Source organism: Oncorhynchus mykiss, chromosome 10, assembly GCF_057628025.1.
Source record: "Oncorhynchus mykiss isolate SJ-2025 chromosome 10, ASM5762802v1, whole genome shotgun sequence".
Classification (NCBI taxonomy): Eukaryota; Metazoa; Chordata; class Actinopteri; order Salmoniformes; family Salmonidae; genus Oncorhynchus; species Oncorhynchus mykiss.
The window spans coordinates 17777221-17805115 of record NC_143031.1 but is presented as its reverse complement, the minus strand read 5'-3'; the positions used below and the strand labels follow the sequence as shown (position 1 = coordinate 17805115).

At 42.6% G+C, this 27895-nt stretch overlaps 1 protein-coding gene across 4 annotated transcripts in view; it reads right to left on the bottom strand.

The window, feature by feature from the left end:
• Nucleotides 1-27895, bottom strand: part of rasa4 (RAS p21 protein activator 4) — a 71045-nt gene that overhangs the window by 8862 nt on the left and 34288 nt on the right. For all 4 annotated transcript variants that reach the window (XR_016483601.1, XM_021617632.3, XM_090186050.1 and 1 more), the window contains 9 exons: nucleotides 26029-26110; nucleotides 25755-25889; nucleotides 25026-25117; nucleotides 18821-18938; nucleotides 16779-16932; nucleotides 14683-14747; nucleotides 6430-6542; nucleotides 5790-5982; nucleotides 40-177 (listed from right to left, as the gene is read on the bottom strand). Coding sequence is in view for 3 of the 4 variants with exons in the window: in XM_021617632.3 (XP_021473307.1) it covers nucleotides 40-177; nucleotides 5790-5982; nucleotides 6430-6542; nucleotides 14683-14747; nucleotides 16779-16932; nucleotides 18821-18938; nucleotides 25026-25117; nucleotides 25755-25889; nucleotides 26029-26110 (1090 nt within the window). In the remaining variant the exon portion in view is untranslated. The remainder of the gene's footprint in view (nucleotides 1-39; nucleotides 178-5789; nucleotides 5983-6429; nucleotides 6543-14682; nucleotides 14748-16778; nucleotides 16933-18820; nucleotides 18939-25025; nucleotides 25118-25754; nucleotides 25890-26028; nucleotides 26111-27895) is intronic.

Below are 27895 nucleotides of genomic sequence, written 5' to 3'. Positions count from 1 at the left end.
CAGTAGCAGCAGTGCGTAGCACCACCATTTTGTGCCTACCTTAGCCAGTAGCAGCAGTGTGCGACTGGTGCGGGCGTCCGCATGTTTCTCCCGGAGGTGGAAAAGCTTGGGGGACATGATAGCCGGAGAGATGAAGCGCAGACACAGGAAACTGGTCACGGCTATAAATTTGACCTTCTGCAAACACAGGCCACACAACAGAGATTTCACTGAGTGGGGGAGTTATCATTATCATTTAAGCTTAATTTTGATTTCAACATCCAAGGTATCGAAAATAAACCAACATTTAAAAAAAAAAAAAAAAGAGTAATCCCTTCAAGGATGGGATTAGGGCTGTGGCAATCAACCAGTGATTGTCATGCAAATAACAGGCTGTTTTACTGTAATTTGCAGGTAATTAACAAACACATTTAGCATCTCCTGGTTTCCACGCAATGCCTACAAACTACTGATTTGAACCTTCAGCACATCTACATTTTAATAAGTCAAATCCATTTAATATAGCCTACACCGTCACAATAAATCCATTATATATTTTAGATAGGTCTAAAGAAACATGAAATGCAGTCTGTTTCAGAAGAACATTACAGAATAATAGTCCTTATTTTCCCCAAATCATTTCTGAGGACTGCGCACATGCGGCTATTTTGTGTTGAGCAGTTAACAAAAGAACAGGTCCTCCTATTTGCTCCATTTAGAGTTATTCATGCAATTTAAGATGTGATACAAACCTTAGAATGTATCAAAAATCAAAACATGACGCAACTAATGATGATTTTTAAAAAGTTGCATGAAAGGCAAAAGCTCTGCTCCGTTTCTTGCTCAGGCTACACACTTCAGTCTCTCATTCACAATTTGACCAACACTTGATAATACTCTCATCCATCAGACCATTCTTAATTTAATCTGTGCTCTACATATAGTTTACACTATATATACACACACACACACAAAAGTATGTGGACACCCCTTCATATTAGTGGATTTGGCTATTTCAGCCACACCCGTTGCTGACAGGTGTATAAAATTGAGCACACCGCCATGCAATCTCCATAGACAAACACTGGCAGTAGAATGACCTTACTGAAGAGCTCAGTGACTTTTTACATGACACAAGAAGTCAGTTCGTCAAATTTCTGCCCTACTATAGCTGCCCCAATCATCTGTAAGTGCTGTTATTGTGAAGTGGATATGTCTAGGAGCAACAACAGCTCAGCCGTGAAGTGGTAGGCCGCACAAGCTCACAGAATGGGACCGGTGAGTTCTGAAGCGCGTTGCACATAAAACTTGTCTCGGTTGCAACACTCACTACCGGAGTTCCAAACTGCATCTGGAAGCAACTTCCGGATCAACACTTTACATGTTGAGCTTATATTTTTGTTCAGTAGATTATTAGCCTAAAATTATGACTATCCAATCATCACATTAAGAATAGTAGGCTCTCTTACATTAGTCTGCTAAATGCATTGATTCATGGAATGCTTTATTATAAAAGGTGCTTTTTTAAATGGTGAAAATTACCTTCCCCAAACTTAATTTATGCACCACCTATGTATCCCAGGTAGGCTACACTGTTGTAAAGTGGATTAATGTGCTTAATTTTAAGAATTTAGCAATAAATATAGCAGCACGACCAAGCTGGGATCCTTTTTTTTTTGTTTTTTTAAGTGTCCAGTCAAAACTCACACGCGATTGTGCAATGATGGATTATAAGAACACGATATAGCCTGCAGAGCCTGGTGAAACCTCTCCAATTGTATTACAGGAGGCCTAGGCCTATAGGCTACGTTTTTTTGTTATTGGGTCACTTTAGTTGTGATACAAACCTTATCAAAATATATAGGCCTATGGGCTAGGCTACATGATGTGTGAGACTATGATTTGAAAAAGTCAGAACAAAAAAAGGCATGCGCTGTTTCTTGCCTTAGACTGCACACACTGAGCACAAATGATAATACATCATTCACAAGTGATAATACTGTCACCCATCAGACTATTCTCAATTTAATATTGTCTTTACATATACTAAATAATATATACAGTATGTGTGAAATTAGTTTTTGATTTAGAATGGACCATAATCATGAATATGTCATAACAGGGGCAGGAGAAAGAAATACGTAATATTCATGCCAACAAGGTAGGGTACATATGTTGTAAAGCCTGTGGTGGTCCTGTGTGGCTCAGTTGGTAAAGCATGGTGCTTGCAATGCCAGGGTTGCGGATACAATTCCTACGGGGGACCAGTACGAAAAAAATCTGAAAAATGTATGCACTCACTACTTTAAGTCGCTCTGGAAAACATGCATATGTTAATATGTACAAGCGAAGCAATGTGCTTAATATTAGAAAAGTTGAGAAAAAGAGGAAGCTGATAGCATGCACTTCCTTTCAATAGAGGCCATCAAAACGCTGTTCTCCCACAAAATTGTGACCCAATTCGGGAAACTAGACATATGTCGCAAGTCACAACTTCACAGGAGAGCGTGAATAGGAATATTTTCTAGTAATATTTAGGTCCGTTGCGTTATGCTAATTCGTGTCAGTTGATGATTACTCTCCTGGACCCGGGATGAGTAGTATCAAGAGGTTGACAGAGCGCACATCCAACCAGGAAGCAAGCCGCACCAATGTGTCAGAGGAAACACCGTGCACCTGATAACCTTGGTTAGCGTGCACTGCGCCCAGGCCGCCACAGGAGTCGCTGGTGCTCGATGAGACAGGGATATCCCTACCGGCCAAGACCTCCCTAACCCAGAAGACGCTATGCCAATTGTGCGTCGCCCCACGGACCTCCCGGTCGCGGCCAGTTACGACAGAGACTGGGCGCGAACCCAGAGCCTCTGGTGGCACAGCTGGCACTGCAGTACAGCGCCCTTAACCACTGTGAAACTCGGGGCATGAGGTAGGCATCAAACTTGGAGATTTGATTTACCTTCCGAAAGTCATTACAGAACCGCAAAGACCCATCGGGCTTGGAGACCATCACAATTGGGCTAGACCACTCACTATGTGACTCTTCGATCACTCCAGCTGTCAACATTTTCTCCGTCTCTGCTCTAATCACGGCCTGTCGAGCTTCGGGTTCCCGATATGGCCTCATGCTCACTTTTCACCCTGGTAGGGAAACGATATCATGAGTCGTAACTTCAGTTCGGCCGGGTACCTCTGAAAACACATCTGTTGTTTTCTGGGTCAGGGTCTTTACTTTCTGTACTTGTGCTGGGGACAGAGTAGGTGAAATATTTACTTCGGCTGTCTCCTGAGTGTGTGTGGGGTACGTGACCATTAGTGTTTCTCTCTCTCCATGCTTTTAACAGGTTTATGTGATAGATCTGTTCCTGGGGCCGTCGACCTGGCTGTCGTATACGATAATTAACTTCTCCTATTCTCTCCAGTACTTCATATGGTCCTTTACATGTTGCTAGTAGTTTGCACTATACCGTGGGGATCAGCACTAACACCTTATCTCCCAGTTGAAATTCCCTCAGGGTAGCCTGCCGGTTATAAGTGTCCCAGGTTTCCCGGGCGATGTCTAAGATTCCCCAGGGGTGCCTCCCATATACCAGCTCAAAGGGAGAAAACCCCAGTGAGGCTTGAGGAACCTCTCTAATGGCAAACATCAGATACGTTAACATGCAATCCCAGTTTTCCCATCCTTATCGATTATCTTCCTGAGCATTGACTTCAGGGTTCCGGTTGAATCTCTCAACCAGCCCATCTGTCTGAGGATGGTAAACCGATGTCCTCAACTGTTTCACCTGCCACAATTTACAAAGGTCCGCCATAAGGCGGGACATAAAGGGGGTCCCCTGGTCAGTAAGAACCTCCTTTGAAACCCCTACCCTGGTGAACAAGAGCACAAATTCCGTGGCGATATTATCAGGTAACTTGGTCACAAAAATCAGAAAAGCAATCAAATTAATCGTTTACCTTTGATGATCTTCGGATGTTTTCACTCACGAGACTCCCAGTTAGACAACAAAATGTTCCTTTTGTTCCATAAAGATATTTTTTATATCCAAATACCTCCGTTAGTTTGGTGCGTTATGCCCAGGAATCCACCGGAAAGAGCGGTCACGACAACGCAGACAAAAATTCCAAATGATATCCACAATGTCCACAGAAATATGTCAGACGTTTTTTATAATCAACCCTCAGGGTGTTTTTCAAACATCTATTCGATAATATATCAACCGGGACAGTTGGCTTTTCACTAGGACCGGGAGTAACAATGGCCGCCTTTCTCTTTTGCGCACAATTCACTCTGAGAGCCCCCACCTATCCACTTACGCAATGTGGTCGTTCACACTATTCTTCAAAATAAAAGCCTGAAACTATGTCTGAAGACTGTTGACACCTTGAGGAAGCGATAGGAAAAGTAATCTGGTTGATATCCCTTTAAATGGAGCAATGGGAGGCTATGGAACATGGAGTTTTCAAAATAGAAGCCACTTCCTGGTTTGATTTTTCTCAGGGTTTCGCCTGCAATATCAGTTCTGTTATACTCAGACAATATTTTGACAGTTTTGGAAACTTTAGAGTGTTTTCTATCCCAATCTGTCAATTATATGCACATTCTAGCATCTGTTCCTGAGAAATAGGCCGTTTACTTTGGGAACGTTATTTTTCCAAACATAAAAATAGTGCCCCCTAGCTTCAAGAGGTTAAGCTAAAGTATACTGTTAGCTAGCTAACGTAAGCTGGCTTGCTCCCTAGCTGACGCTATTATTCGTATCCCAGAGCCATTTGCTTTTCTAGTTAGAGCCTAATGTTAGAGCCTAATGTTACCTGGTTGGTTAGCTCACCGCACTGTGGCATTGTTGGCACTATTCATTGTTGTTTAACTAGCTAATGTTAGCTGGCTGGTTCGTTAGCTAACGTGACGTGTGTGAACATACACGGCTGAAAACAAATCACCGCGGGATGAACGAGTGCCCTGCAAGAGTATACTCATCAGACATCATCATACGTCATCAGCAGTGTCCACTTAATTTGAGGTCTGAGGGGATAGGGTGTGTCTTTTAAGTGTTTGAACTGCAACCATTGTTCACCTAGCTAGCTAGCTAGCTATATGTCTTTATCTAAAGTGTACTGTTAGCTAGCTAGCTTCCCTAGCTGACGTAAACAAATCATCGGCCAGAGTCAAGTGTGCACTCCGAGTGCGAAATGAGATGTGTGGAGCTAAAGCTTAAGAGGGTGTGAACGATGCTGAATGGGTGTAGACAAAGAATAGCTCTTCACTAGATACCAAAACATTCAAAGGCCATGAGTTTACAAGTTGATCAACTTTCAAAGCAGAATTACTTTCACATTGTTCCTCAAATGCAGTGTATGATATACCATTTTGTAGCTGAGTCTCTACGTTTATCCAATGTAAAAAAAAAAAATCAAAATGTTGCTAAATAAGACTGAATCCAGGTGGTGAGTCACAATTGCATAGACTATAGAAATGTTGAGCAAAAGGAGCTCATGGGCTCTCATGAAGTGTTTCATTTGATTTTGGATTTAGATTGCATTGATGACCGAGTGATTAGAGGGACAATAGAGTGCTGAGTATCAGGCCATTAGAGACTGGCAGTTAGCAAGTTTGGTAGGCTACCAATGACCGTCAGCGGCATCAGAGCCGTTTTGGAGCCTAGTTACCGTGACCGTTGAATTTGACTGACTGCGGTCATGACACATGACCTCCGGTGTGGCGGTAATATGGTGACAATAACAGCCCTAGATGGGATTCATATAGGACCCCACCTATACAATGCTAGCAGAAACACTGCTATTGTACTAACCCTATACTCAGGCTCAGGAAAGCGCTTGTTGACGCACTGGTAGAGCTGTTGGAAGGCCTGGCAGAGTGCAACAGGGCAGTAGGAGGCTGACTGGACGATCGCATGGAGCAACTCAGAAAGGTAGGACTGCAGGAGGCTGGTGCTCTGCTGGATCACCTCAGCCTCAGTGTGCACCCGGTGGAGGCCCGTACACCTACACGCACACGCAGGCAGGCACACACGCAGGCATGCACACACACACACACACACACACACACACACACACACACACACACACACACACACACACACACACACACACACACACACACACACAGTAGTCAGAGACTGAATAATGAGATGTAGCATGTGTGGTAGTATAAAAATTAAGATGCATCTTTTCTTGTGAAAACTAGGAAAAAGTCTCTGCACACTTCCAGTCAGATGAACATTTCTTAATTTTACCTGAGCTTTTCGGTCAGTCGACCTTCATCGGAGCATCGACTGACTGAAAGCTCAGCTACAATTAAAGCAATGTGTATTTGACGGGAAGTGTACAAAGACTATTTCTATTTCTCCAGTTGCCTTTTGCCTCCAGCACCTTCACTAAATCAACACTGGGTGTGAGGTAGATTCTGCCTACATCATCTTCAAATCTTACCCAGCCTCCTTCAACTCCACTTTGTTAGGATCCAGCTCTACATACTTCTTCTCCTCAAAGATCCTGTTGATCAAGGGGCCCAGAAGCCTGTGCAGATACTGCATGCCTGCCACCTGTGGTAGTCAGATAGCAAAATGGCCGCCATGCTACAGTATTTGTGGGAAAACATTTTAAGCATCTGTCCAATGCTCCACTTTTCAAATGAAAACATAGCTTATGAATTAAAATCATAGTAAAATGGATATCCTTCAATACACATGTATGTACACCACCGGTCAAAAGTTTTAGAACACCTACTCATTCAAGGGTTTTTCATTTATTTTTTACTATTTTATACATTGTAGAAAAATAGAAGACATCAAAACTATGAAATACTACATGATTCAGTATGTGTTAACCCCCCCCCCCTCAAAAAAAAGTATCAAACAAATCAAAATATATGTTATATTTGAGATTATTCAAATAGCCACCCTTTGCCTTGAATTCTATTACTTCTTCTACAGCTTTGCACACTCTTGGCATTCTCTCAACCAGCTTCACCTGGAATGTTTTTCCAGCAGTCTTGAAGGAGTACCCACATATGCTGAGCACTTGTTGGCTGCTTTTCCTTCACTCTGCGGTCTGACTCATCCCAAACCATCTCAATTTGGTTGAGGTCGGGGATTGTGGAGGCCAGGTCATCTGATGCAGCACTCCATCACTCTCCTTCTTGGTAAAATAGCCCTTACACAGCCTGGAGGTGTGTTAGGTCATTGTCCTGTTGAAAAACAAAATGGTAGTCCCACTAAGCCCAAACCAGATGGAATGGCGTATCGCTGCAGAATGCTGTGATAGTCATGCTGGTTAAGTGTGCCTTTAATTTTAAATATATCACAGACAGTGTCACCAGCAAAGCACCCCCACACCATAACACCTACTCGTCCATGCTTTACGGTGGGAAATACACATGCGGAAATGATCAGTTCACCCACACCGCATCTCACAAAGACACGGCGGTTGAAACCAAATATCTCCAATTTGGACTCCAGACCAAAAGTACAAATTTCCACCGGTCTAATGTCAATAAATGCTTGTGTTTCTTGGCCCAAGAAAGTCTCTTCTTCTTATTGGTGTCCTTTAGTAGTTGTTTCTTTGCAGCAACCAGGAAGGCCTGGTTCATGCAGTCTCCTCTGAACAATTGATGTTGAGATTGAACAGCTGCCCTTGTAACAGCTGAACAGCTGCCCTTGTAAGACAAGGGGTAAAGGTCTGTGTCTATTTGTGAATAACAGCTGGTGAACAAAATGTAATATTAAAACCTCTACGGGATCGGTGTCCCTAAACTGGGACAGTTGTTGCTAACGTTCGCTAATGTGACTAGAATGACGTTGTAAATAAACAGCCAACTTTCCAGGACATAGACATGTCTTATATGGGCAGAAAGCGTCAACTCTTGTTCACCAAATGCAGTGTCCAATTTACACGGCAACTGGTTTGATACGTTCACCTCTGAAGGTAAATAATGTATTTACATTCAGTAATCTTGATCTGATTTGTCCTCCTGAGGGTCCCAGAGTTAAAATGTAGCATAGTTTTTTAATTATATTCTAAATGTAGGAACTTTTATTTCTTTCATCACATTCCCAGTGGGTCAGAAGATTACATACACTCAATTAGTATTTGGTAGCATTGCCTTTAAATTGTTGAACTTTGGTCAAATGCTTCAGGTAGCCTTCCACAAGCTTCCCACAATAAGTTGGGTGAATTTTGGCCCAATCCACATGACAGAGCTGGTGTAACTGTAAGGCCTCCTTGCTCGCACATGCTTTTTCACTTCTGCCCACAAATTGTCTATAGGATCGAGGTCAGGGCTTTGTGATGGCCACTCCAATATCTGGACTTTGTTGTCCTTATGCCATTTTGCAACAACTTTGGAAGTATGCTTTGGGTCATTGTCCATTTGGAAGACCCATTTGCGACCAAGCTTTAACTTCCTGACTGATGTCTTGAGATTTTGCTTCAATATAAGCCACATAATTTTCCATCCTCACGGTGCCATGTATTTTGTGAAGTGCACCAGTCCTTCCTGCAGCAAAGCACCCCCACAACATGATGCTGCCACCCCTGTGCTTCACGGTTGGGATGGTGTTCTTCGGCTTGCAAGCGTCACCCTTTTTCCTCCAAACATAACGATGGTCATTATGGCCAAACAGTTCTATTTTTGTTTCATCAGACCAGAGGTCACTTCTCCAAAAAGTATGAGGTTTGTCCCCATGTGCAGTTGCAAACCGTAGTCTGGCTTTTTTATGGTGGTTTGGAGCAGTGGCTTCTTCCTTGCTGAGCGGCCTTTCAGGTTATGTCGATATAGGACTCGTTTTACTGTGGATATAGATACTTTTGCACCTGTATCCTCCAGCATCTTCACAAGGTCCTTTGCTGTTGTTCTGGGATTGATTTGCACTTTCCGCACCAAAGTACATTCATCTCTAGGAGACAGCACGCGTCTCCTTCCTGAGTGGTATGGCGGCTGCGTGGTTCCATGGTGTTTATACTTGCATACTATTGTCTGTACAGATGAACGTGGTACCTTCAGGCGTTTGGAAATTGCTCCCAAGGATGAACCAGACTTGTCGATATCTACAATTGTTTTTCTGAAGTCTTGGCTGATTTCTTTTGATTTTCCCATGATGTCAAGCAGAGACACTGAGTTTGAAGGTAGGCCTTGAAATGCATCCACAGGTACACCTCAAATTGACACAAATTATGTCAATTAGCCTATCAGAAGCTTCTAAAGCCATGACATCATTTTCTGGAATTTTCCAGGCTGTTTAAAGGCACTGTCAATTTAGTGTATGTAAACTTATGACCCACTGGAATTGTGATACAGTGAATTATAAGTGAAATAATCTGTCTGTAAACAATTGTTGGAAAAATGATGTGTCATGCACAAAGTAGATGTCCTAACCGACTTGCCAAAACTATAGTTTGTTAACAAGAAATTTGTGGAGGAGTTGAAAAACAAGTTTCAATTACTCCAACTGTATATAGTATATTTCTTGCATTAAATGTCAAATACAGCCATTTTTATCTCATTAGCAAATCATGTCCGGGTAACAATTAAGTACCTTACTAACCGCGTTTCCATCCACAGTTATGTGAAAAAAGTCACGACATCTGTGATGGAAACAAAGTTTTGGTGCAACTTTATAAATTCTGACATGGACATGGTTCGTTTGTCTGTAAAATTAATTATGTGAGAAATTGTGGTGTAAACACCTTTAAGCTCAAATATTGATATAACAACCATCATATTGAATTACATTTGGAGTCATGCAATATGGTGTGTGTGGTCCTTCCACGACAACTCTGAAAACCATGCAGTTTATTAGGCTACAGATTAAATAAATTATGATGAACTTCACAGGGTGGTGAAAGTGCACAGTGATCTTGATGCTCCTTTCCAATAAATATTGAGGTTCTTATTCTGGTGGCATGATGATTGACGCTTGACTGCCGTTTGACAAATAAAAATATACTCGCTCTTATCCTTAATAATCTCATGCGTAGACTAACCTACCCAGCCACACAGCCTACCCACACTATCTGCGAGCAGTTGGCTAGAGTGCACGTGCCAAGACCAGAGTAGGCACATTTGCTATTTAACACAAGTTTGTGACAACTATCGGTACAGTTAAATGCAATGGAAACACATTGAACTTTATATTTTTATTCGGTACATGAAAACTTCAGCGAAAAATTACATTTTTTTGTAACTAGTCAATTTAGTGGAAACACCACTGATGGAAAAATGTGCACATTTTTTAAAATTTGCCTGAAAATCTGTTGCCAATTGGATGGAAACTAGATACTGTGATTGTTTAATGGTCAAACATAAAACAAACAGCTTCTTAGCTAAGAGCAATTTCTCAAGCAAGAATTTAGCAAGGACAGTCAGTGATCTGAGTGGTGAGGTGAAAACTGAAATCTATCAAGAGAGGTTTGGAACTCTTTCTTATTGGTCTATCAACTAATTTACCACCTGGTGATGTCACCAAGCAGGCCAAAACACCATCCCACCAAAACAGGCTCTTACACTAAAAGGGCATAATCATAATTTTCACAGTATTATTATGCACAAAGTAGATGTCCTAACCGACTTGTCAAAAATATAGTTGGTTAACAAGAATTTTGTGGAGTGGTTGAAAAACGAGTTTTAATGACGCCAACCTAAGTGTATGTAAACTTCCGACTTCAACCACACACACAACACGTGTTTTTGTTTTGCATTATCTTTTACCAGATCTATTGTGTTATATTCTCCTACATTAATTTCACATTTCCACCAACTTAAAAGGTGATTTGGGTGTCAATGTCATTTTAGGCGGAAATGTACAAAAATGGGTCCAATCCTTAAGGAACTATTCAGATTTTGCTCGCCTGAGGTAGAGCATCTCTTAATAAGCTGTAGACCACACTATTTACGAAGCTGTCTATTTACCACCACAGACCGATGCTGGCACTAATACCGCACTCAACGTGTTGTATACGACCCTAAGCAAACAACAAAATGCTCATCCAGAGGCGCCGCTCCTATAGGCCGGGGGACGTTAATGCAGGCAAACTTAAATCTGTTTTACCTCATTTCTCATGTTAACAAATTGTAATAAAAAATAAACTCTCGACCACCTTTACTCCACACACACAGAGATGCGTAAAAAGCTCTCCCTCACCCTCCGTTTGGCAAATCTGACCATAACTCTATCCTGATTGCTGCTTACAAGCAAGAACTAAAAGTACCAGTGACACGCTCAGTAAGGAAGTGGTCAGATGCTAAGCTACAGGATGGTTTTGCTAGCACAAAATGGAATACGTTCCGAGATTCTTCCAATGGCATTGAGGAGTACACCACATCAGTCACTGGCTTCATCAATAAGTGCATCGATGACGTCGTCCCCACAGTGACTGTACGTACATACCCCAACCACAAGCCATGGATTACAGACAACATCCACCCTGAGCTAAAAGGTAGAGCTGCTATGTCAAGGAGCGGGACTAACCCGGACGCTTATAAGAAATCCCTCTATCCCCTATGACAAACCATCAAACAGGCAAAGCGTCAATACAGGAATAAGATCGAATTGTACTACACCGGATCCGACACTCTTCGGATGTAGCAGGCTTTGCAAACTATTATGGACTACAAAGAGAAGCACAGCCGCGAGCTGCCCAGTGACAAGCCTACCATGCTATTCATTGACTACAGCTCAGCGTTCAACACCATAGCGCCCTCAAAGCACATCACGAAGCTAAGGACCCTGGGACTAAACACCTCCCTCCGCAACTGGATCCTGGACTTCCTGACGGGCTGCCCCCAGGTGTTAAGGGTAGGTAACAACACATCTGCCACGCTGATCCTCAACACAGGGCCACCTCAGGAGTGCGTGCTCAGTCCCATCCTGTACTCCCTGTTCACCCTTGCCTGCATGGCCGCACATGACTCCAACACCAACATAAGGTTTGCCGACGACACAAGTGGTATGCCTGATCACCGACAATGATGAGACAGCCTAGAAGAAGGTCATAGACCTGGACGTGTGGTGCCAGGATAACAACCTCTTCCTCAACATGATCAAGAAAAAGGAGATGATTGTGGACTACAGGATGAGGAGGACCGAGCACGCCCCCATTCTCATCGACGAGGCTATAGTGGAGCAGGTTGAGAGCGTCAAGTTCCTTGGTGTCCACATCACCAACAAACTAACATGGTCCAAGCACACCACGACAGTCATGAAGAGGGCGCGACAATGCCTATTCCCCCTCAGGAGACTGGAAAGATTTGTCATGAGTCCCCAGATCCTCAAAACGTTCTACAGCTGCACCATCGAGAGCATCGTGACTGGTTGCATCACCGCCTGGTATGGCAACTGCTCAGCCTCCGACCGCAAGGCATTACAGAGGGTAGTGCGTACAGCCCAGTACATCACTGGGGCCAAGCTACCTGCCATCCAGGACCTAAATACCAGGCTGTGTCAGAGGAAGGCCCTAAAAATTGCCAAAAACTCCAGCCATCCTTGTCACAGACTGTTCTCTCTGTTACCGCACAGCAAGCAGTACCGGAGCGCCAAATCTAGGTCAAAAAGCCTTCTTAACATCTTTTACTCCCAAGCCGTGAGACTCCGGAACAGCTAATCAAAAGGCTACCGGACTATTTGCATTGCCCCCCAGCTACACTGTTTATTATCCACACAGTCACTTTACCCCTACCTACAAGTACATCTTACCTTGACTAACCTGTTGCCCCGCTCATTGACTCTGTACCAATACAGTATATAGCCCCACTACTGCTATTTTATTGTTGTTCCTTAACTTAGTATTTTCTTTATTTTTTACTTCATACTTTAACATTTATTATTCTTTAAAATGCATTGTTGGTTAAGGGCTTGTAAGTAAGCATTTCACTGTACGGTCTACACCTGTTGTATTCGGCACATGTGAGAAATACAATTAGATTTGAGCTGTTCTTGCCATAATATGGACTTGGTCTTTTACCAGATAGGGATATCTTCTGTAAACCACCCATACCTTGTCACAACACAACTGATTGGCTCAAAGGCATTAAGAAGGAAAGAAATTCCACAAATTAACAGTGCACACCTGTTAATTGAAATGCATTTCAGGTTACCTCATGAAGCTGGTTGAGAGAATGCCAAGAATGTGCAAAGCTGTCAAGGCAAAGTGTAGCTATTTTGAATCATCTCCAATATATTTTGATTTGTTTAACACTTTTTTGGTTACTACATGATTCCATGTATGTTATTTCATAGTTTGATGTATTCACTATTATTCTACAATGTAGAACATTTAAAAAATAAATAAACCCTGGAATGAGTAGGTGTCCAAACTTTTGACTGGTACCACACGCACGCACACCGCCCCCCCTTCAGAAAGTATTCAGACCCCTTGACTTCTTCCACGTGTTGTTACATTAGAGCCTTATTGTAAAATGGATTACATTTTTTTAAAGCCTCAGCAATCTACACAAAATACCCAATAATGACCAAGTGAAAAACAAAATTACCTTACATAAGTATTCAAACCCTTTGCTATGAGACTTCAAATTGAGCTCAGGTGCATCCTGTTTCCATTAATCATCCTTGAGATGTTTCTACAACTTGATTGGACATGATTTGGATAGGCACACACCTGTCTATATAAAGGTCCCACAATTGACAGTGTATGTCAGAGCAAAAACTAAGCCATGAGGTCAAAGGAATTGTCAGCATTGAAGGTCCCAAGATCAGTGGCCATAATTCTTAAATGGAAGAAGTTTGTGACCGCCAATGCTCTTCCTAGAGCTGGCCGCCCGATCAAACTGAGCAATCGGGGGTTAAGGGCAATGGTCAGGGAGCGGACCAAGAACTCGACGGTCACTCTGACAGAGCACTAGAGTTCCTCTGTGGAGATGGGAGAAGCTTCCAGAAGGACAACCATCTGTGCAGCACTCCACCAATCAGGCCTTGGAGTTCGCTAAAAGGCACCTAGAGACCCTCAGACCCTATGGTCTGATGAAACCAAGATTGAACTATTTGGCCTGAATGCCAAGCATCACATCTAGAGGACACCTGGCACCATCCCTACGGTGAAGCATGGTGGTGGTAGTAGCATCATGCTGTGGGGATGTTTTTCAGTGGCAGGGACTGGGAGACTAGTCAGGATCGAGGCAAAGATGAACAGAGCAAAGTACAGAGAGATCCTTGTTGAAAACCTGCTTAGGGACCTCAGACTGGGGCAAAGGTTCACCTTCCAACAGGACAACGACCCTAAGCACACAGCCAAGGTTTCGGGACAAGTCTCTGAATGTTCTTAAGTGGCCCAGCCAGAGCCCGGACTTGAACCCGATCGAACATCTCTGGAGAGACCTGAAAATAGCTGTGCAGCAATGATCCCCATCAAACCTAACAGAGCTTGAGAGGATCTGCAGAGGACGACGAGGCTGTAATCACTGCCAAAGGTGCTCCAACAAAGTACTGAGTAAAGGGTCTGAATACTTATGTAAATGTAATATTTCCGTTTTTTATTTTGAATATATCAGCAAGAATTTCTAAAAACCTGTTTTTGCTTTGTCATTATGGTGTATTGTGTGCAGATTGATGAGGGGAAAAAACAATTGAATAGATTTTAGACTAAGGATGTAACCTAACAACAAAAAAAGTAAAGGGGTCTGAATACTTTGAAGGCACTGTATATAGCGATGTTGCCGGAAAGAGGGTTTACCTTTAAAAATGACTCCATGGACTTCGATGCCAAGGAGTTGCTGCGAAACAAGGTGTTGGGTTCACCTGAGGAAAGAGGTCAAAGAGAACAGCCAGCAATGAAATATGTAAGGGAAAATCAACGAGGTGCTATGTGTACTATGGAAAATATAGCACGACGTGGATGCTGAGTGGGACTTAATGCAACTCTGTTGATGGTATCTTACAGACAACGCATAGAGCCCTGAGTTGATTATCCCCTTTATACCATGGATATAAATCTACATTGCTAGTTTAGTAAACCAAAGCATCCTCCTTGCTTGCTATTTTGAAAATCTAATTCAACAATGCCAATGTTTTCAATTCGACTTTTGCTATCAAAAGCAGCTCAAAATAATTAACTTCATAGTCATTGAATTATACCGGGCTTTATAGGGAATTATACAACAGATGGGTCTAATCCTGTATGCTGATTGGTTAAAACCACATTCCAGCCGGTGTGTATTCCACAAATAACCACCAGCTAAATCTATGACGTTGAAAGGCCTATTTACTTATTTACTTTGTTCCATCTGACTGAGCAATCCACTGTCTCATCAGCTCAGCCAGGCAATGCATATACTAGATCTACACTGTAAAAAGCATCTTGAGAGTATCTTTAAGACTAGCAATTGGTTTTCAACAGCGGAGGTTTGTAATAACTTTGCTGTCTGTCTCTCCTACATTTGCAGCATTGTTTCCATATTTAAAGTTGATCTCCAGCTTTCTGAGACAGACAGGATGGCAGCTTTTCTCAGCCAGTCAAAATCATTAATCAGCATAATTTTTATGGATATAATGTATACAAAGATGTCAATTAAAAAAAACACGAAATGCAGCTAGTTTTCTGTCATTACAGCTTCAGTTTGAAGTGAATGTGTTAGTTGTGTAGTTAGCGATCTCTTCTGAACAGTGGTCTGGCGATAGAAAATGTTCTATGCCAGGCGAAATCGCTAATTTGCTCATTGTTATGATGTATCCCAAACAAAATAATTAGAAAAAAGCTTAAGCAAACGCAAATGCAGCTATTTTGCAGTTATTATGGCTTCACTGTTTGACGTGACCGTTAGCCAAAGTTGGAACGTTGCCAGCCATCATGGCAACGGATCATTTAGAACGAAAAACTGTGCCCATACAACAAAAAATAGATAGAACCAATAGCACGAGCTGGCTTGGATAGCAACCCTAGATGTGTGTCGGGACTATATCTCGTGGAAGGATGAAATAGTGTGAATAAATCCATAAAAATAATGTTTTTAAAATGAAAATGTCAATCATTATTTGAATATGTTCATAACGCGTTGTATAAAAGTGATAATGCCCCCGAAGCCGGTATTTGGAGGATATGTGTGACCAGTTTCAAGAAGCTAGGTGTATGTCGCACCGCACATCACTACTTCACAGGAGAGTCATTTTAACGTTTTTTACATGTCTTTTTTAAAATCAAGATGGGGTTTTTTTATAGCAGAAATGCCTTCTGGAACATGTGAACTTTCATGTTTCTTAATAACAAACCTGTAAAAAAAAGTTAACCTTCTCGTCAGGACACTCATCAACTGCCTGTTAATTGTGAGGAGATCGCATTACATTGCATGAAAACAGCTTGTCAAACTAGAAACGTGGGAGGATTTGACATCTTTAGCGGCAGAGGGGACAGGATGAATTCATGCATGTTCATCACTCACCACGTTAGGTGCTCCCAAAAACTCACCAGATGCTCCCAAAAAATATGTGTCTGATTTGTTTTGTAATGCTAGCTAGCATTTTTTTCCTTGTTGAACATGCTTTTACAATGTATCCAATTTTAGTTTGTGTGGTTGTTGGTTTACCTTTTCTGTCCTGTTATCTGGTTTTAATGTTCATTCTATAATGCCCTTCTAGGCAATCAGAAAAGAGCATTCACCAACACTGTGGTTTTATTAAGCAATAAGGCCAGAGGGGGTGTGGTATATGGCCAATATACCACAGTGAAAGACTCATTTGACATAATATATTTACATCTAAACATTCCACATTATTGGGCTGTGCTGAACACAAGTTTTGTCCAACTCCAATTTAGGTGTGTGACGTCTGACTTACTAGTCTTGTCCAACTCCAGCTTGAAGAGAACATCAAGGAACTCCTTGGCCAATCCCTGACCCAGGAAGAGCTTCACTAGGTTGGAGGCCACTTCCTGTCGACTCTCAGCTGTAGTGGTCTCATCGATGAGCATGATCAAATCTGGCCAGTTGCCCTATGATACCAAGCCAAGATTTATCATCACAAGCGCTTGTGGTCCTGAGTGACTCAGGTGGTAAGAGCACAGCATTGGCAACACCAAGGTTGTGGTTTTCTTGAAAATTAATTCTGTACTGTAAATTGCTATGGATTAAACAGTCTGCTAAGAGGCACATTTTATTGTGCCACATATCATGCAGTAAATCAATACAATATTGGATTTAATGAATCAGGATTAACACCAAGCATATTAAACTCAGCAAAGAAGAAATGTCCCTTTTTCAAGACCCTGTCTTTCAAAGATAATTTGTTTAAACACTGTTTCCCATGCCTGTTCAATGAACAAAAAACAAATAATTAACATGCACCTGTGGAACAGTCGTTAAGACATTAACAGCTTACAGACGGTAGGCAATTAAGGTCACAGTTATGAAATCTCAGGACACTAAAGAGGCCTTTCTACTGACAATGAAAAACACAAAAAGAAAGATGCCCATGGTCCCTGCTCATCTGCGTGAATGTGCCTTAGGCATGCTGCAAAGAGGCATGAGAACTGCAGATGTGGTCAGGGCAATAAATTGCAATGTCTGTAATGTAAGACGCCTAAGACAGAGCACAGGGAGACAGGACGGACAGCTGATCGTCCTCACAGTGGGAGACCATGTGTAACACCTGCACAGGATCGGGACATCCGAACATCACACCTGCGGGACAGGTACAGGATGGGAACAACAACTGCCCGAGTTACACCAGGAACGCACAATCCCTCCATCAGTGCTCAGACTGTCCGCATTAGGCTGAGAGAGGCTGGACTGTGTGCTTATAGGCCTGTTGCAAGGCAGGTCCTCACCAGACCTCACCGGCAAAAACGCCACCTATGGGCACAAACCCACCGTCGCTGGACCAGACAGGACTGGCAAGAAGTGCTCTTCACTGACGAGTCGCGGTTTTGTCTCATTAGGGGTGATTGTCGGATTTGCGTTTATCGTCGAAGGAATGAGCGTTACACCGAGGCCTGTACTCTGGAACGGGATCGATTTGGAGGTGGATGGTCCGTCATGGTCTGGAGCAGTGTGTCTCAGCATCATCGGACTGAGCTTGTTGTCATTGCAGGCAATCTCAACACTGTGCGTTACAGGGAAGACATCCTCCTCCCTCATGTGGTACCCTTCCTGCAGGCTCATCCTGACATGACCCTCCAGCATGACAATGCCACCAGCCATACTGCTCGTTCTGTGCGTGATTTCCTGCAAGACAGGTATGTCAGTGCTCTGCCATGGCCAACAAAGAACCCGGATCTCAATCCCATTGAGCACGTCTGGGACCTGTTGGATCGGAGGTTGAGGGCTAGGGCCATTCCCCTCCCAGAAATGTCTGGGAACTTGCAGGTGCCTTGGTGGAAGAGTGGGGTAACATCTTACAGCAAGAACTGGCAAATCGGGTGCAGTCCATGAGGAGGAGATGCACTGCAGTACTCAAAGCAGCTGGTGGCCACACCAGATACTGACTGCTACTTTTGATTTTGACCCCCCCCCCCCCCCCCCCCCCCCCCCCCCTTTGTTCAGGGACACATTATTCCATTTATGTTAGTCACACGTCTGTGGAACTTGTTCAGTTTGTCTCAGTTGTTGAATCTTGTTATGTTCATACAAATATTTACAAATGTTAAGTTTGCTGAAAATAAACAGTTGACAGTGAGAGGATGTTTATTTTTTTGCTGAGTTTATTTAATGTACTTAAAATAGCTTATAAAAACTGTTAATTCAGTCTCTGGTTAAAATGCAAAGGATAAAAACCAGCATACATGGCCCGTGGCTCTCGAGGACCGGAGCTGTATACCCCTGATCTTATGCAACCCAGGCGACACTTGAGAGACTGAGGAGTGGCATTGACTTGGTGCTCACATTAAGATGGGGGCCCACGGATTGGCACAGCAGCTCCGTAAGTGGTTGGTAGTGGCCGGAGGGCAGGACCGTCTCATCTCGGAGGCGCAGCTGCAGGCGCAGAGATCCTAGAGTGCCCCTGGAGCAGAGTAGAAAATAACTTAACGGGAAGTCATATAAAAAAAAAAGGAAAATATTTGGGGGGCAAACCCTTACAGAAAATCCCCCCCAAAAAAGAAAAAAAAAATCTTCAAACATAAATATCTTGAAAAATATATACAGTATCAGTCAAACGTTTGGACTCACCTACTCATTCAAGGGTTTTTCTTAATTTTTTAAACTATTTTCTACATTGTAGAATAATAGGGAAGACATCAAAACTGTGAAATAACACATATGGAATCATTTAGTAACCAAATAAAGTGTTAAATCAAAATATATTTTATATTTGAGATTCTTCAAATAGCCACCCTTTGCCTTGACAGCTTTGCACCCTCTTGGGATTCTCTCAACCAGCTTAATGAAGTCGTCACCTGAAATGCATTCCAATTAACAGGTGTGCCTTGTTAAAAGTTCATTTGTCGAATTTCTTTCCTTCTTAATGCATTTGAGACAATAAGTTGTGTTGTGACAAGGTAGGGTTGGTATACAGAAGATAGCCCTATTTGGTAAAAGACCAAGTCCATATTATGGCAAGAACAGCTCAAATAAGCAAACAGTCCATCATTACTTAAAGACATGAAGGTCAGTCAATTCGGAAAATTTCAAGAACTTTGAAAGTTTCTTCAAGAGCAATCACAGAAACCATCAAGTGCTATGATGAAACGGTCTCATGAGGACCACCACAGGAATGGAAGATCCAGAGTTACCTCTGCTGCAGAGTATAAGTTAGAGTTATCAACCTCAGAAAATGCTTCACAGAGTTCAAGTAACAGACATCTCAGCATCAACTGTTCAGAGGAGACTTCGTGAATCAGGCCTTCATGGTCAAATTGCTGCAAAGAAACCGCCACTAATGGACACCAATAATAAGAAGAGACTTGCTTGGGCCAAGAAACATGAGCAATAGACCGGTGGAAGTCCAAATTGGAGATTTTTGGTTCCAACCACCGTGTCTTTGTGAGACGCAGAGTAAGTGAACAGATGATCTCCACAAGTGTGGTTCCTATTGTAATGCTTGGAGGAGGTGGTGTGATGGTGCTTTGCTGGTGACACTGTCTGATTTATTTAAAATTCAAGGCACACTTAACCAGCATGGCTACCACAGCATTCTGCAGCAATATGCCATCCCAGATGGTTGGTGCTTAGTGGGACCATCATTTTTTTTTTCAACAAGACAATGACCCAACACACACCTCCAGGCTGCGTAAGGGTTATTTGACCAAGAAGGGAGAGTGATGGAATGATGGCGTGCTGGATCAGATGACCTGGCCTCCACAATCACCTAACCTCAACCCAATTGAGATGGTTTGGGATGAGTTGGACCGCGGAGTGCAGGAAAAGCAGCCAACAAGTGCTCAGCATAAGTGGGAACTCCTTCAAGACGGGTGGAAAAACATTCCAGGTAAAGCTGGTTGAGAGAATGCCAAGTGTGTGCAAAGCTGTCATCAAGGCAAAGGGTGGCTACTTTGAAGAATCTCAAATATAATTTATATCTTGATTTGTTTAACACTTTTGTGGTTACTACATGATTCCATATGTGTTATTTCATAGTCTCTCTCTTCACTATTATTCCACAATCTAGAAAATAGTAAAAATAAAGAAAATTGAATGAGTAGGTGTCCAAAAGTTTAACTGGTACTGTATATAAACAATGTAAGGGCTGTAATTTCAGGGTGTTTTAAAAAGACAGTCAGACAATGTTTTGAACACACCCTACTATACAGGCACGTTATAGACTAACTACAGCACTACAACACAGTCAACCTTTATGTCTGTCCAAAAGACGAAGTGGAAAAAATATCTGAAAAACACTTTTCCAATAGTGGTAAGAATGGCCCAGACTGTGGAATGTGGTTATTTATACAATGGGCGGGTCTAATCCTGAATGTGGATTGGTTAAAACCGCATTCCAGACAGTGTATATTACAAGTTACCACCAGCTAAATCTTTTATGTTAAAATTCCAATTTACTCTGTTCCATCTGACTGCACAATCCACTGTCTCATCAGCCCAGGCAGGGAAGTTATAAACTTGATCACCACTATAAAAAGCATCTAGACATTATCTCACATTCCTTTTAAACAAACTTTTATTTTTCAACAGCGGAGATTTGTATAAGCCTTGCTGTCTGTCCTTCCGACATTTGCAACATTGTTTCAATATTCAAATTCGATCTCCAACTGTCCCATAGTAAGGAACGTGTTGGGTGTCGGGGCGAGAGAGGCAGGCAGTGTTTCTCAGCCAGGCGAAATCATAAATCAGCTGGCATCATTTTTATGGATATTTACAAAGAAATGTGAATTGAAAAACGAAGTGCAGCTAGTGTGCTATCTTTTCAGCTTCAGTTTGAAGATGTGTTCGCTGTGTTGTTGGCTAGCTCCTCTGAACAGTGTCCTAAATAGAGAGCACATTTTCTATGCCAGGTGAAATCGTGCCTCATTAGTTCATTGTTATGGATGTATCCAAATAAATGTCACTAGAAAACAGCTTTAACAAATGCAGATACTGTTGTTATTCTGTCTGCACTGTTTTACGTGACTAAGTTAGCTGTAGTTGGCTAGCTAGCAAGCAAGGGATAAGAACGTAGCCAGACCGTTCTAAATGTTCCATTGCCATGCTAACGGCTGGGTCGTGTCCGTAGATACAGAACAAAAAGACTGAACGACTGGGTCGCGTCTCTGGCAACTGAACCAATAGAACAAACGAGCAGCCGGTTTGGGAGCAACCATAGATTTGTTTCGGGACTATATCTTGTGGAAGGATGAAATAGCATGAATAAATTAAATCAAAAGAACTTTTTTTCAAATAAATATGTAAATCATTATTTGAATATGTTGATTACCTGTTGTATAAAAGTGATAATGCCCTCAAAGCTGGTGTTTGGAGGATATATTGGCACGGTTTGTCGGCCCTCATACGGTTTGTCGGCCCTCCTTCCACAAGATATAATCCCGAAACAAATCTACGGTTGCTCCCAAACTGGCTGGTCGGTCGTTCGTTCTATTGTTTCGGTTGCCAGAGACGCGACCCAGTCGTTTAGTATTTTTGTTCTGTATCTACGGACACGACCCATGCTAATATATCCTCCAAACACCGGCTTCTCGGTGGGAAATTTACTCATCAAGCCATATGGAACAAAATGTACAGTCTTACTAGCACTGTGAGCAAAACCAGCTTAATTTTATAGAAGCTAGGGTGCTTGGTGAAGCTGAGGGAATCGTACAAAGTGGTAAGAAATCAAGAACATAATGGCTTGTAAAGTTCAGGTGGAAAAAAAAAATAGAAAATTAAAAAGACATCCACAAGCCCACACAGCACTGCATTAGGGTTTCAAAATTCCAGTAACTATCCAGAAATCCTGGTTGGAGGATTCACATCCCTCTACTGAGGAGCTGGCATATAAAGAATTGGATGAGTGATCCAGACTTGACACTCATCATTTTCTGGCACAAAACACACACGACTAGTCAACAAGACTGCAGGGCCCAGATGGCAACCGCCTGTCAGAAATCTAATCAAGAAGAAGTCCAGAGGTGTTTTTTTTTTTTAAAAGAGACAATATAAACAACAGCTTGACTGGCTGAAAAGAGTGGGAAGAAAGAAGATAATTTGAGAAGACAAGGATTACGTGGGCTTAATCTGAAAATTTTACCACAGAGTTGATCAAAGTCCTCTGGTGAAAACCGACTTTCATTGGGTTGCAATGCCGACACTGCCCAAAATGTAAAATTTTTTTTTTATAACTTTCATAAGCATTAATAAACTATTTAGGAATAGAGTATTATCGGTAAAAAATGATAAAGCTTTTATAACATGTATAAGAATGTAATGGCTTATTCATGAACATTATTATATAGTGTAACCACGGTTTGACATCTCAACAGCACCAGTACTCATCATGGCATTTTATTTCAATTGTTGTGATTTCATAACTAAGGGTGACATCATGAATATGGAGGTAAATCTTGTTATTGCTTGGAGAGCAGCAGACACCTCTGAATAATCCTTTGTTTGGGATTGGCATGACATTTTAACAGCCCTCCCTTCTTTCCCAGTTATGAAAATGGAAAGTGAGACAGAGCAGTGACAGACAGATGTCCATCAATAATCGTGACCGGCCACAACAATGTTACGCATCGCCTGAGAGGGAAATGTAGGATTTTGTCATATGAAAACCTAATTCAATATCCCCAGAATGTATTTAAATCCTTTATTTTCCTTTTGAACAACTTGCCATTACATCATCGCTACAGATTCAACTATACTACTTTCGAGAACCAATTTGATAAATAGAATCCAAAATAGAATGAGCATAAAAATAAAAGGAAGATAGAAGACATTAGAATGAGGCCATTGGGGAAACGTTAAGTTGGTGGAGTTATACTGATTAATTGGGGATGGTGGTTAAATCACTGTTTGCATTCTAAATGCCACCCTGTTCCCATAAAAGTACTGCACTATAAAGGGAATAGGGTACCATTTGGGATGCATACACTATGTTCATACAGTACAGTAAAAGGTTTGGCTTTTTAATCTTACAATTACAACCACTTCCTGATGTATGCAGCACTAAATATATAATACACTGACCTATGGTCCCTGTGACTAATAGCGCATCTGGTCACCTCAGGTCCTTATTTGGTAGTTATTTCCACAGGTTTATACAGTGTCGACCAATCTTCTCCTAGTGAAAGCCACTTATTGGTTAGGGGTTAGGGTAGAGACACCAATATTTTGGATTTCCCTTTATTAATGGGAAACATCAAGTAAACGGTGAGAATGAAAAGCAGCACACACGATCCACAACCAGTCATGCACTGGTCTATAATACAACCACTTATGAAGTACTTACATGCATAACAATTAGCATTTGCTTACAAACACATTAGGGCCAGATCATAAGCTGCATGCTTGTAAGCTGGTAATGATGATTAAAGACGCTTACGGAGAAGCATGATGACATGACATTAGTTATACATAACGTGATTCTTTATGGTGTTCACGAAAAATATTTGATGAATGGCTGCACAAAATGACCTAAAGCAGTGCTATGTCCATAGAAATGTACTCATATGGGTACACAATATGGCCTACAGTTCACCTATTATGGCATTTAAGTGAATGGGAAAGCTCTTCTAGGGTTCTAATTCTATGGCTATGTACTGCACCAGGAAGAGCATGCCCTCTCAAATCCTCCCCAACCATGATCACATTCAGAGGTTAACGGAGATTCCTTGTCTCTCAATACCAGCCACCAGCTGAAAGAACAACATCCAATGGCCGCTAGTGCCAGCGAGCCATGTAGCCGGCCCAATCGCCCTACATTGCCCTTGTTTCTGGCACTAATCTGGGTTCCCGCGGGGGCATACTGCTTTTGTCCCCTCCTGTCCAAAAAGGATGCATATCCTGCTACAGCCCTCTTCCTTTTACATAAGCCCCACTGCTCCTCTCCTCACAATTTCCCTCCCTCTCGCTCTCTAATCCCTGCCCAGAGTCCACATGGCCAAATGATCCTTTATGGAGGAGAAATAAACCAGGGATTTAGCCCGGGAAAAGGATTAGCACTTCCTGTCGGCACATGGACCGGAACAGACGCACCCGCCCACACATGCATGCACATAAACACATGCATACATATGCACGTGCACTCACACTCCCATGCGCATAAAAAGCTGAAGCTGGCTAGCTTCAGAAAACCCTGAATAGATCTAGCTTCAATCTTAGTATACCCCTTTGGACTGTGAGATACAAAAATGACCGGAGCCTGCTTCCTCCACCTAATTTACAACACTACTCTATGAGGATACAACACACTTGTCACTCTTCTTTCTTTACACTGTGTGTTTCATTACATATTTATTGACATTGGCCAATACCAATAATAATAATAATAATTATTAGATTTCAATGTCTATGACTGCCATGTGGGTATAAAATAAAACAACTTGGATAGAGGAGTTTGCATGTCACCAAGCCATTTCTATATTGTCAGCTAACAGTTGTTTCCTTGGTGCAAAAAACGTGTTTGCATTTATGATAATGGTGGCAACCCATTGATACTCACTCATGCTGACTATGTTTGGGCTTATCAGGGACCAGGCGAAACCAGCCCTCCTCCTGGTGGGCTGACTGCAATCTGTGGATGTTGAACAAAACCTGAACAGAGGAGAACAAATATCAACACATTTGATTATAATACATTGTAAACTAATTGTATTCAATGTATATGGAGTGTAATGTTTATCATGTTGTGATCCTGTGTGTCTAAATCTGACGTCTACAGAACATGGCCCAGAGTAAGAGTGCTGATCTAGGGTCAGCCCCCCCCCCCCCCCTGTCTAACAGGCTAAACTCAGCACTGCTACTCTGAGACTCTTTTTTGAATATGGACATAACCAGGGTTCCAATTATCCATTCAACATTCATATTTAAAACACTTGTGGGGGGTGCCCACATATTTTTCACTTTTCAGCTGTGAATGACCGGGCTTCAAAACCCAGGTCTCCTGCACAACATAATACCATTCCTTACAAAATATGCCTACTGAGTTAAAGCCTAGGTATTAGCTTAGGGAGATGACTAAGAGCTGACGACTTGCGTTACAGTTACATGACCAAACCACCTACATTAAAAAGTAAGTGCTTCACACCACTGTTATTCAGACTTGGTACTAGAGCTACAAAATTCCAGTAACTTTCCAAAGGTTATCCTGCTTATTCCTTTCTGATTCCGGGAATCTTCCAACCGGGATTTCTGGGAAACCTGGGAAAGTTGCCTCAACAGGACTTCTCACCTTTCCCAGGAAGTCATTCTTGCTGACCAGGTCCCAATCCCACACCTCAACACTCAGAGGGGTGTCCAGGGGTGCATCGTCCAGCTCAAACTCGAAGCTCTCGTTCCAGCGCGGATAACAGGACTTCTTGATCACCTGAAACCACAGAAATATCTATTCACAGATTCCTATATTCAATTCACAAGTCAAAAGGGCTGTTTCAAAAAGTTTTTCCAATGAATGTATTAAATATCTTAATGTAAGGACCATGGGTGTGGGCAGGTCTTTGGCTTACCGCACTTTCGTGAGTTTTGCTGTTGTATCGTACTCTGACAAAAGGGTCCGACGCTCCATTGCGATCCTTTTTTGCAAGGTCTCTGAAGCACAAACCCACACAAAAAGGAAAGTTGAGCATTTAACAGATTAGTTGACATTGAAGCACATTGTATCTCCACTCTCCATCAGATCTGGGTCACTTAAAACAGTAGGTCTTCTTTCAAACACATCAGAAGGAGTTTGATTAAGTTCTCTCCGGTGCAATGGGATCAAAGGAATAGTCCCAAAAGTGCAAACCCGCGCGCGCACCAGGCAAGCAAAATCAAGCGCACCTAAAGTAATAAGAAAACCAAAGTTATATTTTAACCCATAACCACAAGTCTAGTCTCAATCACAAACAAATGCCCTCCCACGCACCATTTGAGATGAGGTCAGTATGAGATCATTGGGGTGAGCTCAGAGAAAGTAATCAACACGCATCGTAGGATCTAGAGTCAGCCGGGCGTATGTCTGTCTGTGTGAATCCAGCTGCTCCGGCAGATGGGCTGAAATACCCACAGCACAGACGACGCCCCAGGTATTTATGAAGAATGAGTTCACAGAGTTTGGAAGCTGTGTGCCCAGTGCACGTAAAGCTCAAACCTGTGAACAATACATAGATGGAACTGTATGTTTGTAGTAGCCTAAACCAGACTGATTTATCAAGCTGTTTACGGCGCAAACTCAAAATAAAAACATTTTAAAAAAAGCCCAGTGCAGTCAAAAATGTGATTTATCCATTTTATATACACTGCTCAAAAAAAAAGGGGAACACTTAAACAACACAATGTAACTCCAAGTCAATCACACTTCTGTGAAATCAAACTGTCCACTTAGGAAGCAACACTGATTGACAATAAATGTCACATGCTGTTGTGCAAATGGCATAGACAACAGGTGATAATTATAGGCAATTAGCAAGACACTCCCAATAAAGGAGTGGTTCTGCAGGTGGTGACCACATGTTTTGGTCACTTTTGAATGCTGGCGGTGCTTTCAGTCTAGTGGTAGCATGAGACGGAGTCTACAACCCACACAAGTGCCTCAGGTAGTGCAGCTCATCCAGGATGGCACATCAATGCGAGCTGTGGCAAGAAGGTTTGCTGCGTCTGTCAGCGTAGTGTCCAGAGCATGGAGGCGCTACCAGGAGACAGGCCAGTACATCAGGCGACGTGGAGGAGGCCATAGGAGGGCATCAACTCAGCAGCAGGACCCCTACCTCCGCCTTTGTGCAAGGAAGAGCAGGAGGAGCACTGCCAGAGCCCTGCAAAATGACCTCCAGCAGGCCACAAATGTGCATGTGTCTGCTCAAACGGTCAGAAACAGACTCCATGAGGGTGGTATGAGGGCCCGACGTCCACAGGTGGGGGTTGTGCTTACAGCCCAACACCGTGCAGGACGTTTGGCATTTGCCAGAGAACACCAAGATTGGCAAATTCGCCACTGGTGCCCTGTGCTCTTCACAGATGAAAGCAGGTTCACACTGAGCATGTGACAGACGTGACAGTCTGGACACGCAGTGGAGAACGTTTTGCTGCCTGCAACATCCTCCAGCATGACCGGTTTGGCGGTGGGTCAGTCATGGTGTGGGGTGGCATTTCTTTGGGGGGCCGCACAGCCCTCCATGTGCTCGCCAGAGGTAGCCTGACTGCCATTAGGTACCGAGATGAGATCCTCAGACCCCTTGTGAGACCATATGCTGGTGCAGTTGGCCCTGGGTTCCTCCTAATGCAAGACAATGCTAGACCTCATGTGGCTGGAGTGTGTCAGCAGTTCCTGCAAGAGGAAGGCATTGATGCTATGGACTGGCCCGCCCCTTCCCAGACCTGAATCCAATTGAGCACATC